Here is an 11652-nt window from a genome sequence, read left to right on the forward strand (position 1 = left end):
TGCAGTGTAGATTGTGTGTACTTGTGTACATTTAATGGCGGCCTGAAACAAATGAGTATCTCTACTAAATCTGTTATATCCCGGTTCTTGTTTGTTATTTGTTTTTTGTTTTTTTTTTGAATGTCTACCCCCCCACCCCCACCCCCGTCCTCAGAACCTAGTGACGCCCCTGTTGTGCACACAGTGTAGTGGAGTCCACTTCCCTATTTGCCCCAAAGAAAAAGTTGAAGCGTTCTAGCAGGCGTGCATTCACTCTTAAAATCGCTTCTACAGCATCACGCTCAGCATGGGGAACTTGGCAGCCAACGAGGGACTCTCCATCTTTGTCATTGTGAGATTGTTTAATGTTGAATATTCCTTTTTTATACAGCATTCAAACCCAAACCTTTATATGGATATTTCTTTGACTGATGTATGCTGGAGAGTCCTTTTTCTTCAGCTCAGACATGTGCACTAGTTCAACGGGATCATTTATTTCTAAGTCTAATTAGTTCCAGTCGAATTAATCAAAAGATGGAATTGAAAATGGACTGAACAGTCATCAGGTGGACTCAATGTTCTTGTTATTGTGTGCTTAACAGCTTGTTTGGCTCGGGATTAATGCCTTCCTCTTCGTCCACTTCTACATGGCCTTTCTAGTCGATAAGTGGTTCTACACACGAGTGCTGCTCGGGGTGAGTCCGACTTCTCAGCTCATGACTTCTATTTAGTGTTTATATATATATATATATGTGTGTGTGTGTGTATATATGTATTTATATACATATATACACATGTATATACACACACACATATACACACATATATGTATGTGTGTGTGGATATATATATGTATGTACATATATACACACATATATATATACATACACACACATACATACATATATACATACATATATACATACACACATACGTACATACATACAGACTTATATATATATATATAGACACACACATATATGTACATATATATATACACACACACACACATATATATATTTTTATATACACACACACACACACACACACATATATATATATATATACATATATATATAAATATACATACATACAAAACAGGGCAAAAATATTTGCTTTTGTTCCTCAGGACTATTTCTTATGGCGGTTGTTAGAAACTGGGTATCATAACATAGAACAACTGGAGGCAGCGGGGTGTAACAAAATGTAGTTTTGGTAATAGTAGTACGAAGAAATGAGAAGTAATAAATGTAGTAATGATTAGACATGTAGACAATGGTTCAGGACTCTTCTTCCTTGTTCCTCCTGTTTCTTAAAATGGATAATTTTGTTTCAATGTTTGAGTAAATGTAATTTTACCTAAGGTTATATTTATATCCTTTGTTGTGTGCTTCATGCATCAATTTAACTGTTTGAAGGTCTACCAGATCAGCAATAATTATGATTCTAGTATATTAGTATGATAGACACCAAAGAGCATGTGACCAAAGGTTGTGGGAGTGACTTAAACCGTCAAAATAAGGTCATTCTGCAAATTATTGGCCATGACTGCAGTGTTTACCTCCGGGACGACTTCCACGCCTCTCGACCGAAGACAGCTGACAGCTGGGATAGGCTCCAGCACCCGTCCCCCCGCGAACCTCGTGAGGACAAGCGGTAGAAAATGAATGAATGAATGAATAAGCGTGACGGATTAAAAACCTGCGTAGGATTATAGGAGCTGTAGTTTGCCCATTCCAGGACTAAGGAAGTTTCAAAGCATTTTCTATGGGCTGTAGTCCAATTACATTCCAAGTAACAACTGTCTCTTTCAGCACGCTCTGTCATGGGCTCGAGCTCCTGCCGCCTGCCTCAACTTCAACTGCATGCTCATCTTGCTGCCGGTCTGTAGGAATCTACTTTCCTTCCTGCGAGGCTCCATTCAGGTACCAAACCTTACAACTGTCTTCAGGTTCAGGTCCTTGTTCATCTAACTGAATAGGTCCTTAGTTCTGCAGCCGCACAGCTGCTCGCCAACTGGACCGGAACATCACGTTCCACAAGCTGGTGGCTTATATGATTGCCTTTCACACAGGTATTGTCATTGCGATCTGCTCATCGGGCATCTATACTTGTTACCCGTTTGACTTTGACCTGTCCTTGACTTTAAGCCGTGCACATCATTGCACACTTGTTCAACTTTGAGTATTTCATGGATGCTCAGCTAAAACGGAACAGCAGCTTCCTGCCCTTCGTTCTGTCGGAAATTGGCAATGGTGACAATGCGTCCTTCCTCAACCCCATTAGGTCCAATGAAACTGTGAGTCAAGGTTTTGTTTTTTTTTACAGGTGGCCACAGAAAGAGACCACAGTCTGAAACTGTTACTTTGTTGTAGAACCCGACCATCGTCATGTTTACAACCATCGCCGGGGTGACGGGTGTGGTCATCACACTAGCCCTCATCCTTATCATCACTTCTTCAATGGAAGTCATCCGAAGGTCATACTTTGAGGTGTTCTGGTACACGCATCACCTTTTTGTTCTGTTCTTCATTGGACTGGTGTTCCACGGCTTTGGGTAGGAAAGAAACCAGTCCAACAATAACTTCCTCTTGTATTACCTCAATGCTGGTAATCAGTATGTGGCTTTGCGGTTTAGGAGGATCGTACGAGGACAGACACCCGACAGCCTGAACACAAATGACCCACTGGTCTGTGCCGAAAGGTTTGAGGACTGGGGCAGGAACGGGTCAGACTGTGCGGTTCCAAAGTTTGCTGGAAACCCGCCAATGGTATGCCACCAAGTGAACTGACCTTAGTTAGCGTTGTGTGCACAATTCCGTCTCACATTGCATTTCTCCAGACCTGGAAGTGGATTGTGGGGCCCATGATCCTCTATGTATGCGAGAGGCTCCTTCGGATCTATCGATCCCACCAGAAAGTGGTGATCACCAAGGCGAGTGCACTGGTTTAGTAAGAAATGTGAAGTGATGGTAATCTAACCAAATGTGGACCGCAGGTGGTGATGCATCCCTCCAAAACTCTGGAGTTGCAGATGAAGAAGAAAGGTTTTCGCATGGAGGTTGGCCAGTACGTCTTCATCCAATGTCCATCTGTCTCCAGACTGGAATGGCACCCCTTTACCATGACCTCCGCCCCCGAGGAGGACTACTTCAGTGTCCACATCCGTATTGTTGGGGACTGGACTCGGGCTTTGTATGAAGCCTGCGGGGGAGACAAAACTGAGCCTCAGGAGGCCTGGAAACTGCCCAAGTAGGAAATTACTGTTTTTCTTGAAATTGCCACCGATTATGTTTGATTGTTGCCACCAGCAGTTGTTTGATAAGAAATGCAAGGCTTATCTTCACGCCGGGTGGCCTATTGTGTAATTGTTTACCTCTCAGGAGCAGATACAGACTCACGGGTTGATAGCATCCATTAATCAGTACGTTTTCATCTGAGCAGCATCTAAAGGTTTATCTGCTACGATCCTGCTAGAAAATATAACAAATATCCTTCAGGGACCGGAAAATATCCACAATTTGTGTATTGTTAACATGATGAGTCTTCGGAAGTGCAACAAAATGTTCTAAGTTGTGTTTAAGGACTCCATGGACATTTACAGGGTGGCCATCGATGGGCCATTTGGCACTGCCAGCGAGGACGTGTTTCGGTACGAAGTAGTCATGCTAGTGGGGGCGGGAATTGGCGTGACGCCTTTTGCATCCATCCTCAAGTCTGTGTGGTACAAACGCATCCAGGAAAACCAGGATGTCTTTACCAAGAAGGTGAGACCACCTCACATAACATCTGCTATAGTGAAAGATTCCAACCTGTGACTGTTGTACCACACCTACGTTACGAGCACCGCCACTGCAGGTGAACTAGTAGCTTTCTGTGAGAAAAGAAACCAAAATTATCTCCCTAATGGTCCTGTCTAGATCTACTTCTACTGGCTATGCCCGGAGACGCAGGCTTTTGAGTGGTTTGCCGACCTGCTACAGTCGCTGGAGGGACAGATGGCGGAGAAGAACGTGACAGACTTCCTGAGCTACAACATCTACCTCACCCGCTGGAAGGAGGCTGAGGTAGCAAACGCCATGTTTTTTTGGTTTTTCAAGGCAGGAACATTCACTATTGAACTGTTGTTACTCCTAGGCGGCCCACTTCTGGGTGCACCACGAGGCGGAGAACGACCCAATCACAGGGCTCAAGCAGAAGACTCTCTACGGGAAGCCGAACTGGGACACGGAGTTCACCACCATTGCATCAAAGCACCCTGGGTGAGATTACACACTCATCTATCCAGATTTTGGGACGGTCCCATGAATTCACTAGGGTTCTTCCACAGAACCAAAGTCGGAGTCTTCCTGTGCGGGCCGCCACAACTGGGCAAGTCGCTGGAGAAACAGTGTTTGTCACACTCAGAAGCTGACGTCAAGTTCATTTTTAACAAAGAAAACTTTTAACATGGTGGCCAACACAGTCAGCAAATGGGCGTGTCTTCAGACCAGTGGTTCTTCACCTTGTTAGAGGTACCGAACCCCAACAGTTTCGTATGCGCGTTCTCCAAACCCTTCTTTAGTGAAAAATAACATGATCGTTTTCAGAACCAAGACATCCTGTATAGGTTTGTGGCTTTCCGTGATACATGTCAATCCATGTTGTGCATGTCTGACCACATGTCCATAAATTCCCAGCAGCATTGATTGACCCAGAAATGCAGAGATATCCGATATCAGCGATAAATGCAGCAGTGATATCCAAGCAGGGCGTGTCGCCGCCGAACCACTGAGACCGACTCACCGACCCCTTAGGGTCAAGGTTAAGAACCACTGCCTTGGACTTTTACAAAGACCAAGAGTTTCAGGTGGAAGACTGACATTTGCATCCCACCAGAAGTTTTGCAAAAGTGCCGCTGTTGCACAAAAGCGGAGAAATGAACTCTGTGGTACTTTCCACACTGACGTTGTTCTGCTTTAGCAGTGCATCACTAGTCGGTTTCACAACCTTGCTTCTGTTTTTTTTGTTTTCGGTTAGTTGCTTATCCACTCTCATGGTGCATTTTATATATCACAATGTCAAACGGGAAAATATTCACTTCTTCATTTCAATTTGCTATAGAAGATCTACTGTATATTATCAATATCGTTTTGGAAACATTGGAGCCTTCCAAATGTTTTCCACCGAGGGCTGTGTACATAAAAATGTGTGCATTTTGTGATGCTAAAACCAATCCACTGTATTATAGGTGAACATATGCTAAGCTAACTGAACATATAATCGGCATCTAGGTGACAAAGCACTTTTGTGTAATATCTAATAATACATGTTCTTAATAATAACTTATTTTAATTCTTAAATTATATACCAAGGGCCAATACAAAAACAAACACACACAAGCACACAGCTGCATGCAGAAAATGGCACCTGGGCAACAAGTGGTTGTTTCACTTCTGCACTGCACTTCTATGCACATTTCTTGCTGCTTTCGTTTTCATCTTTGTGAGTCACATCGCTATGCAGTTAGAACAATTGTTCTAAATTCCCACGTTGGTATGCTGAAACCGGAGGGGGTCAAAGTGCCAGCCTCACTTTGTGATGTACTGGCACCCTGCATATAGCGTGGCACATATCGACCTACATTACATTGGTTTTCATACATTTATAGCATCTTTATATCACAGAATGCAACAATTTTGCTGTCATTTTTTCTTGATGGAAAAAATGCGAACACCCCTGATCTAAGAAAATTGTCTCGGCTCAACAATGTAGCTAGATAGATCCTTTACTTGTGTAAGAGAAAGGCCCATTTCCAGCAACTGTGCAAAAATGTCATAGTAAGCTTAACCACAAGATACTGGAGAAATAAGTTAAAGAATGAAGCTAAATTACTACAATTGAGATTGAAATTGTAAAAATATTTGCTACAGCCACAGCTATCATTGAATGTATACTGTAGCTCAGTGATTACCAAAGTGGGGTAGGCGAATAAAAATGAAAAAACAATTAGGGCCTAACACTCAAAATTATGACTGCGCCTGAACGCGTCACAGTGTGAGGAGACCGTAAGTTTGAATGATTACTTTGTGCATTAAGAGTGTTTCATCTTGAAGATTTCATTTATATGTACTGTATATTCCAATTAATTAATCCCCGCAGAATTTGAAAATTAGGCTTTATCTGTGGTTGTATGTATTTTTGTATTTCAGATACTATTAAAAAGGGGGCAGTGATTATTTTCGAGTTGGGACACCATGGAAAGATTCCAGTCAGATAATGGACAAGCAGGATTAAAACTAGCAAAGTGCTATCAGTGCTGCTGCAGTATTTTTCTAAAATGGTGCATTCAGGCGCATCACATAACTCCTCTGACACAAGTTGCTGCTGCATTCAGGGAGACTTGTGCACATGCAGATGAAGCCCAAAATAGGTGATATTTACAAAACCAACCACTTGTTGCTCAAACAAGAAGACAATGTTACAAAATGGTCTACTTGTAACAGACATCAACATTAAACCAATCTTTGGACGGATACGCTTTCACATGTTTGTTAAACTCTCCCCTTCAATTTGCTATTAAATGAATATGAAGACTTAGAACCCATAGCCATCCTGAGTGGAATGAAGTGAAGCAGTATCTACTATTACTACTATCAGTGCTCATGTCAAACTTTATCCTAATGTCACCATGCAGAATAAACATTTTTCACTTGGAATTACTTTTACATGAATGAACCAATTAATTATGTATGATATCTCAAGTTAATTAACTAATTAATCAAAGTTTCAGGAGTAGGGGGTACATGGTTTCATGTCAAATGTCTGAAGGGGGTAGGTGACTGTAAAAAGTTTGGGAACCACTGATGTAAATTAGCATAACATGACTGAAAGTTACTTGGCGCTGGTGAGAGGGTATTTGTGTATGTGTACTCACTGTGGACTTGAACAGTAGGGCTGTCAGCACTTTGTCCAGCTTCAGGCCACTTAGTGAAAAATGAAAGGATGCGAGGGCCACTTTGATATTTTGTAAAGCAAGGTACGTACGTATATATACACTGTATTTCAAGGAAAACATCTCCACTTTGGGATATACGTATATAGATGAAAAGGCCTACTTAATGTTAGTATCAACTTCAGTCTACGCTCTTTTGCCCAAATTTTTGCTGCTTGCTGTTTTTTATTTCATTTTATAAATGTAACATTCTTCTTGTAATATTGACTTTATTCCTGTAATATTTCCATAGTACAACTTTTTCCCCAGCCTAATTCTCCAAAAATTACAACTTCATTTGGTTTTGTTTCCCGCATTCTTAAATATATATATATATATATATATATATATATAATTTCCTATATTTCTGTTTTTTCTATTTTTTTCTTTAATATTTTCAACTTTGATTGCACAGTGGATCAGCGGTTAGCATGTTGGCCATGCAGTCAGTAGATGGTGGTGTTTGCATTGCTCCCACATTCCAAAAACATGCTAGGTTAATTAGCGACTCCAAATTGTCCATAGGTATGAATGTGGGTGGGAATGCTTGTCTACGTTTACCTCGCCTCCCATCCAAAGTCAGCTGGGATAGGCTCGAGCATATGCCCATGACACCAAAAGGATTATTCTGTCGAAACACCAATATTTATGTAGTTTAATTTGTAATTGTGACAAATATAGACATTTTTATTTGCACAATCTTTGTCTTTTAACCCACTACTGGTGTCGTATGTGGCGGTGGAATTCTTAGACTATTTTTGGCCGCACCATTGACATACCGCATCATTAAATTAGCTGCCGTAACACATGCTCCTGTCCCAATTAGATACAAACTCCTCCACAAACACTGAACTCACTCAGCTTAATTGGCGATGTATATTGTTTTAATAATTAGACGAGTTGCTCATAAATAGACACGCATTCCTTCTGATGTGTTCAACTCTTCTATAGCGATAGCCTGAAGACAAATTGTAGCTGCAGCATGCAGTCCCATTATTTTTAAAATTCTTTTCAAAATGATACACATAAAAAGCTGCTGCTGTGGGGCATACGGTCACAGCCTCTGTGTGGAAGTGGAACATGGAACATCTGCCACCACGCTACGCGATGGCCACGGCAAACGCACTGACCACACAGTACATGGTGCGGCTTTCCCACCTCACTGTGCAGCTTCCTGCAAACACACGCATGAGTGAGACAACGTGCACGGATCGTTTAAACCAGCCTGGCTGATGCTCCTCAAGTACCGTCCATGGCTGTGTCCCAGTAGCAGGAGTTTGCCGTGTGCAATCCGGCGCCAGTTTTCTGCATCAGGGCACATGTAACTACAGACAAACAATGGCATGTACTGTTTAAATGGAAGATCGTATCGACGGGGTCATTTATTGTATTATTAGACTCTAACTCACCGATGTACTTGTACTGTTTCCCCAGTTTGACCAGCTGTGTGAGGCAACGCTCAACTATAGTGGAAGTCCACTTGTTGACCAAACTTTGATTGTAGTCCTCGTTACCTACTACATTATCAATACACTGAAACACACACACACACAAGTCAGATGACAGCATCATGTAAGAGTCACAGGGTGCATTACATCACAGGCCTACTTTCATCATCTGGGAGTTTCTTATAACAAAACACACAATTGGTTACGTTAACTATGAACTAGTATTTTAATATGTTTGCACAGGACTGTAATGGCTTCGGCAACAATCAACATAGGTACCTCTTTGACAATGCTGTCAGCTTCCTCCGTGTTGAACGAGCCCTGCGAGAAGCAAGATTTAAGATGAGGCAAATATGGGAGTAGTGGAAAAATAGTAGCATCACCGATGGATGTTTACGTGAGCTTTACGTATGAGGAACACAGCAAAAATAATGGAAGGCTGGAGCCCATTATCAGTGTTTAAAAAAACATTCAAATACAATGATCAATCAAATTCTACCGCTTAAATCAGTGTTTTACAATATAAACAGGATTAACAGTTACACCTAACATACTCTTACGTCGATGGCTAGCTAATACTCCCGGTACTGCATGTATGTGGATGGCTAGCCAACAATCCTGGTACTGTATGTATGTGGCTGGCTAGCTAACACTCCTGGTACCGTATGTATGTGGCTGGCTAGCTAGCTAACACTCCTGGTACCGTATGTATGTGGCTGGCTAGCTAACACTCCTGGTACCGTATGTATGTGGCTGGCTAACTAGCACTCCTGGTACTGTATGTAAGTGGATGGCTAGCTAACACTCCTGGTACCGTATGTATGTGGCTGGCTAGCTAACATTCCTGGTACCGCATGGATGTGGATGGCTAGCTAACACTCCTGGTACCGTATGTATGTCGCTGGCTAGCTAACACTCCTCGTACCGCATGTATGTGGATGGCTAGCTTAACACTCCTCGTACTGTATGAATGTGGATGGCTAGCTAACACTCCTAGAACCGTATGGATGTGGATGGCTAGCTAACACTCCTAGTACCGTATGTATATGCATGGCTAGCTAACACTCCTGGTACCGTATGTATGTGGATGGCTAGCCACCACTCCTAGTACCGTATGTATGTGGATGGCTAGCCAACACTCCTAGTACTGTATGTATGTGGCTGGCTAACTAACACTCCTGGTACTGTATGTAAGTGGATGGCTAGCTAACACTCTTGGTACCGTATATATGTGGATGGCTAGCTATCACTCCTAGTACCGTATTGTATGTGGATGGCTAGCTAAATTAGTTCTAATTAACAAGCAAGCCATTAGCTTTCCTACCGTAAGAGAAAAATGAGTGTCAAACACAAACCTCGTTGTGATATTCATCCATCATGTCTTGGGATATGTTAAGTATTTGCTGTTATAGAAATACAAAGACGAAACCGGGGCATTGCCTTCGAATCCAGTCAACGAGATCACGGAAAAGAACAATATGACGAGAACACTTAGAGCAGTGCCATCTATTGGAGAAAAGCCGTATATACCGTATACATGCAGTTTTAAGACACTACTGCGCATGCTCAGTACGTATGCGCGCCATGGTCTGTCAATTAAAGTCTTGCAAGAACTGCAAGCGATGGTTGTTCTGTTGGCCGCCATGATAGTGAGCAGAATCCAAAAGGTATGCATTGAAAACATTCATTCATTCATTCATTTTCTACCGCTTTTCCTCACAAGGGTCGCGGGGGTGCTGGAGCCTATCCCAGCACCCCCGCCAGACTGGTCGCCAGCCAATCACAGGGCACATATAGACAAACAACCATTCACACTCACATTCATACCTAGGGACAATTTGGAGTCGCCAATTAACCTAGCATGTTTTTGGAATGTGGGAGGAAACCGGAGTACCCGGAGAAAACCCACGCATGCACAGGGAGAACATGCAAACTCCACACAGAGGGTGGAATTGAACCCTGGTCTCCTAGCTGTGAGGCCTGCATGCTAACCACTCGACTGCCGTGCAGCCCACATTGAAAACACTGCTCAGCTATTAATTGCTGTGGTCACCCCAATGGGCATCTAAAAAATTGAGCTATCAACTTATGCCTCCCCTATATGAGTGATGGTCTCACCTTGCCCAGCCCAGGGAAAGATTTCTGTCCCCACCAATGTCTATATGTGACCTATTATTGGTTGGTGACCAGTCCAGGGTGTACCCTGCCTTTTGCGATAATACAGCTGGGATAGGCTCCATCATACCTGACAGAACCAATTAACTGAAAAAATGAAAACTGTACACAAATTTAACTTAGCATAATCTGAACTTTGGTTGGTTTTAACATTGTTTATGAATGTACCACTGATATTTAGTATATTAAAGATATGAATCTAAAATCTATCAAAGTGGGCCCTTGCATCTTTATTTTTTCTGTGGAAAAGGCTTGGACACCCCCGATGGACTATGTAATATACCCTGTTACCAAGTTATAATAAATAACACATTGAGCAAAATTTCTTGGAAAACTTTAGTTAGTTGTTTCACTTTTGCTTAAAAGTGCTCAGGTGCTAAAAACCAAAACATTGTCACAACAAATAATGTATAAACCAGGGGTGGGCAAACTTTTTGACTCGCGGGCCGCATTGATATGACAAAATTTACGGGGGGGGGGGGCATACTATATATTTTACACGTAACAGTCCACCTGGTATTATTGTATCTGTAAAATTGTCATGCAATCTGCTATTATTATTTATTATTTTATATTTAAATATTTAAAAAATAATAAAATATTATAATTACAATAAAATTAAAATAATTATTATATTATTATTATGTAAAATATGCAAATATAACAATAATATTATATATAATTAATATAATAATTAGCATTAATATAATAATTATAATAATCATAATAGTTCTAATAATAATTATAATAATCTAATAATAATCGAATAATAATAATACTAATTATTATTATTATTAAGACCAGGGTTCAATTCCACCCTCGGGCATCTCTGTGTGGAGTTTGCATGTTCTCCCCGTGCACGCGTGGGTTTTCTCCGGGTACTCCGGTTTCCTCCCACATTCCAAAAAAACATGCTAGGTTAATTGGCCACTCCAAATTGTCCATAGGTATGAATGTGAATGTGAATGGTTGTTTGTCTATATGTGCCCTGTGATTGGCTGGCGACCAGTCCAGGGTGTACCCCGCCTCTCGCCTGAAGACAGCTGGGATAGGCTCCAGCACCCCCCGCGACCCTCG

General features: G+C 41.7%; 2 protein-coding genes across 2 annotated transcripts; one reads left to right on the forward strand and one right to left on the reverse strand.

Moving 5' to 3' along the window:
- The first annotated feature begins 228 nt into the window (after positions 1–228).
- cybb (cytochrome b-245, beta polypeptide (chronic granulomatous disease)) lies at positions 229–5970 on the forward strand. Its single transcript, XM_058052275.2, has 13 exons — positions 229–331; positions 582–674; positions 1794–1904; positions 1969–2053; positions 2130–2278; positions 2355–2536; positions 2618–2750; positions 2822–2914; positions 2978–3231; positions 3584–3746; positions 3900–4046; positions 4117–4241; positions 4310–5970. The coding sequence occupies exons 1-13, from the start codon at positions 287–289 to the stop codon at positions 4425–4427; spliced, it is 1698 nt and encodes a 565-aa protein (XP_057908258.2). The 5' UTR covers positions 229–286; the 3' UTR covers positions 4428–5970.
- Positions 5971–6834: 864 nt separating this feature from the next.
- Positions 6835–9924, reverse strand: dynlt3 (dynein light chain Tctex-type 3). The gene is made up of 5 exons (XM_058051986.2): positions 9756–9924; positions 8680–8721; positions 8362–8485; positions 8200–8277; positions 6835–8126 (listed from the first exon to the last, which is right to left on the reverse strand). The coding sequence occupies exons 1-5, from the start codon at positions 9777–9779 to the stop codon at positions 8053–8055; spliced, it is 342 nt and encodes a 113-aa protein (XP_057907969.2). The 5' UTR covers positions 9780–9924; the 3' UTR covers positions 6835–8052.
- Between the last annotated feature and the right edge of the window lie 1728 nt (positions 9925–11652).

This window comes from Doryrhamphus excisus, linkage group LG15 (genome assembly GCF_037039965.1).
Source record: "Doryrhamphus excisus strain RoL-2023G ecotype Guam linkage group LG15, RoL_Dexc_Guam_v1.1, whole genome shotgun sequence".
NCBI lineage: Eukaryota > Metazoa > Chordata > Actinopteri > Syngnathiformes > Syngnathidae > Doryrhamphus > Doryrhamphus excisus.

Bases quoted from the DNA above. Each gene is read 5' to 3' on its own strand.
- dynlt3 (XM_058051986.2), bottom strand. From the start codon at position 9,779: ATGATGGATGAATATCACAACGAG. The intron at 8,722-9,755 runs GTTTGTGTTTGA...TGCTTCTCGCAG, and splicing joins TGGATGAATATCACAACGAG to GGCTCGTTCAACACGGAGGA. The intron at 8,278-8,361 runs GTGAGTTAGAGT...GTTTGTCTGTAG, and splicing joins GAAACAGTACAAGTACATCG to TTACATGTGCCCTGATGCAG.
- cybb (XM_058052275.2), top strand. From the start codon at position 287: ATGGGGAACTTGGCAGCCAACGAGGGACTCTCCATCTTTGTCATT. The intron at 332-581 runs GTGAGATTGTTT...TGTGCTTAACAG, and splicing joins GACTCTCCATCTTTGTCATT to CTTGTTTGGCTCGGGATTAA. The intron at 2,537-2,617 runs GTAGGAAAGAAA...TTTGCGGTTTAG, and splicing joins CTGGTGTTCCACGGCTTTGG to GAGGATCGTACGAGGACAGA.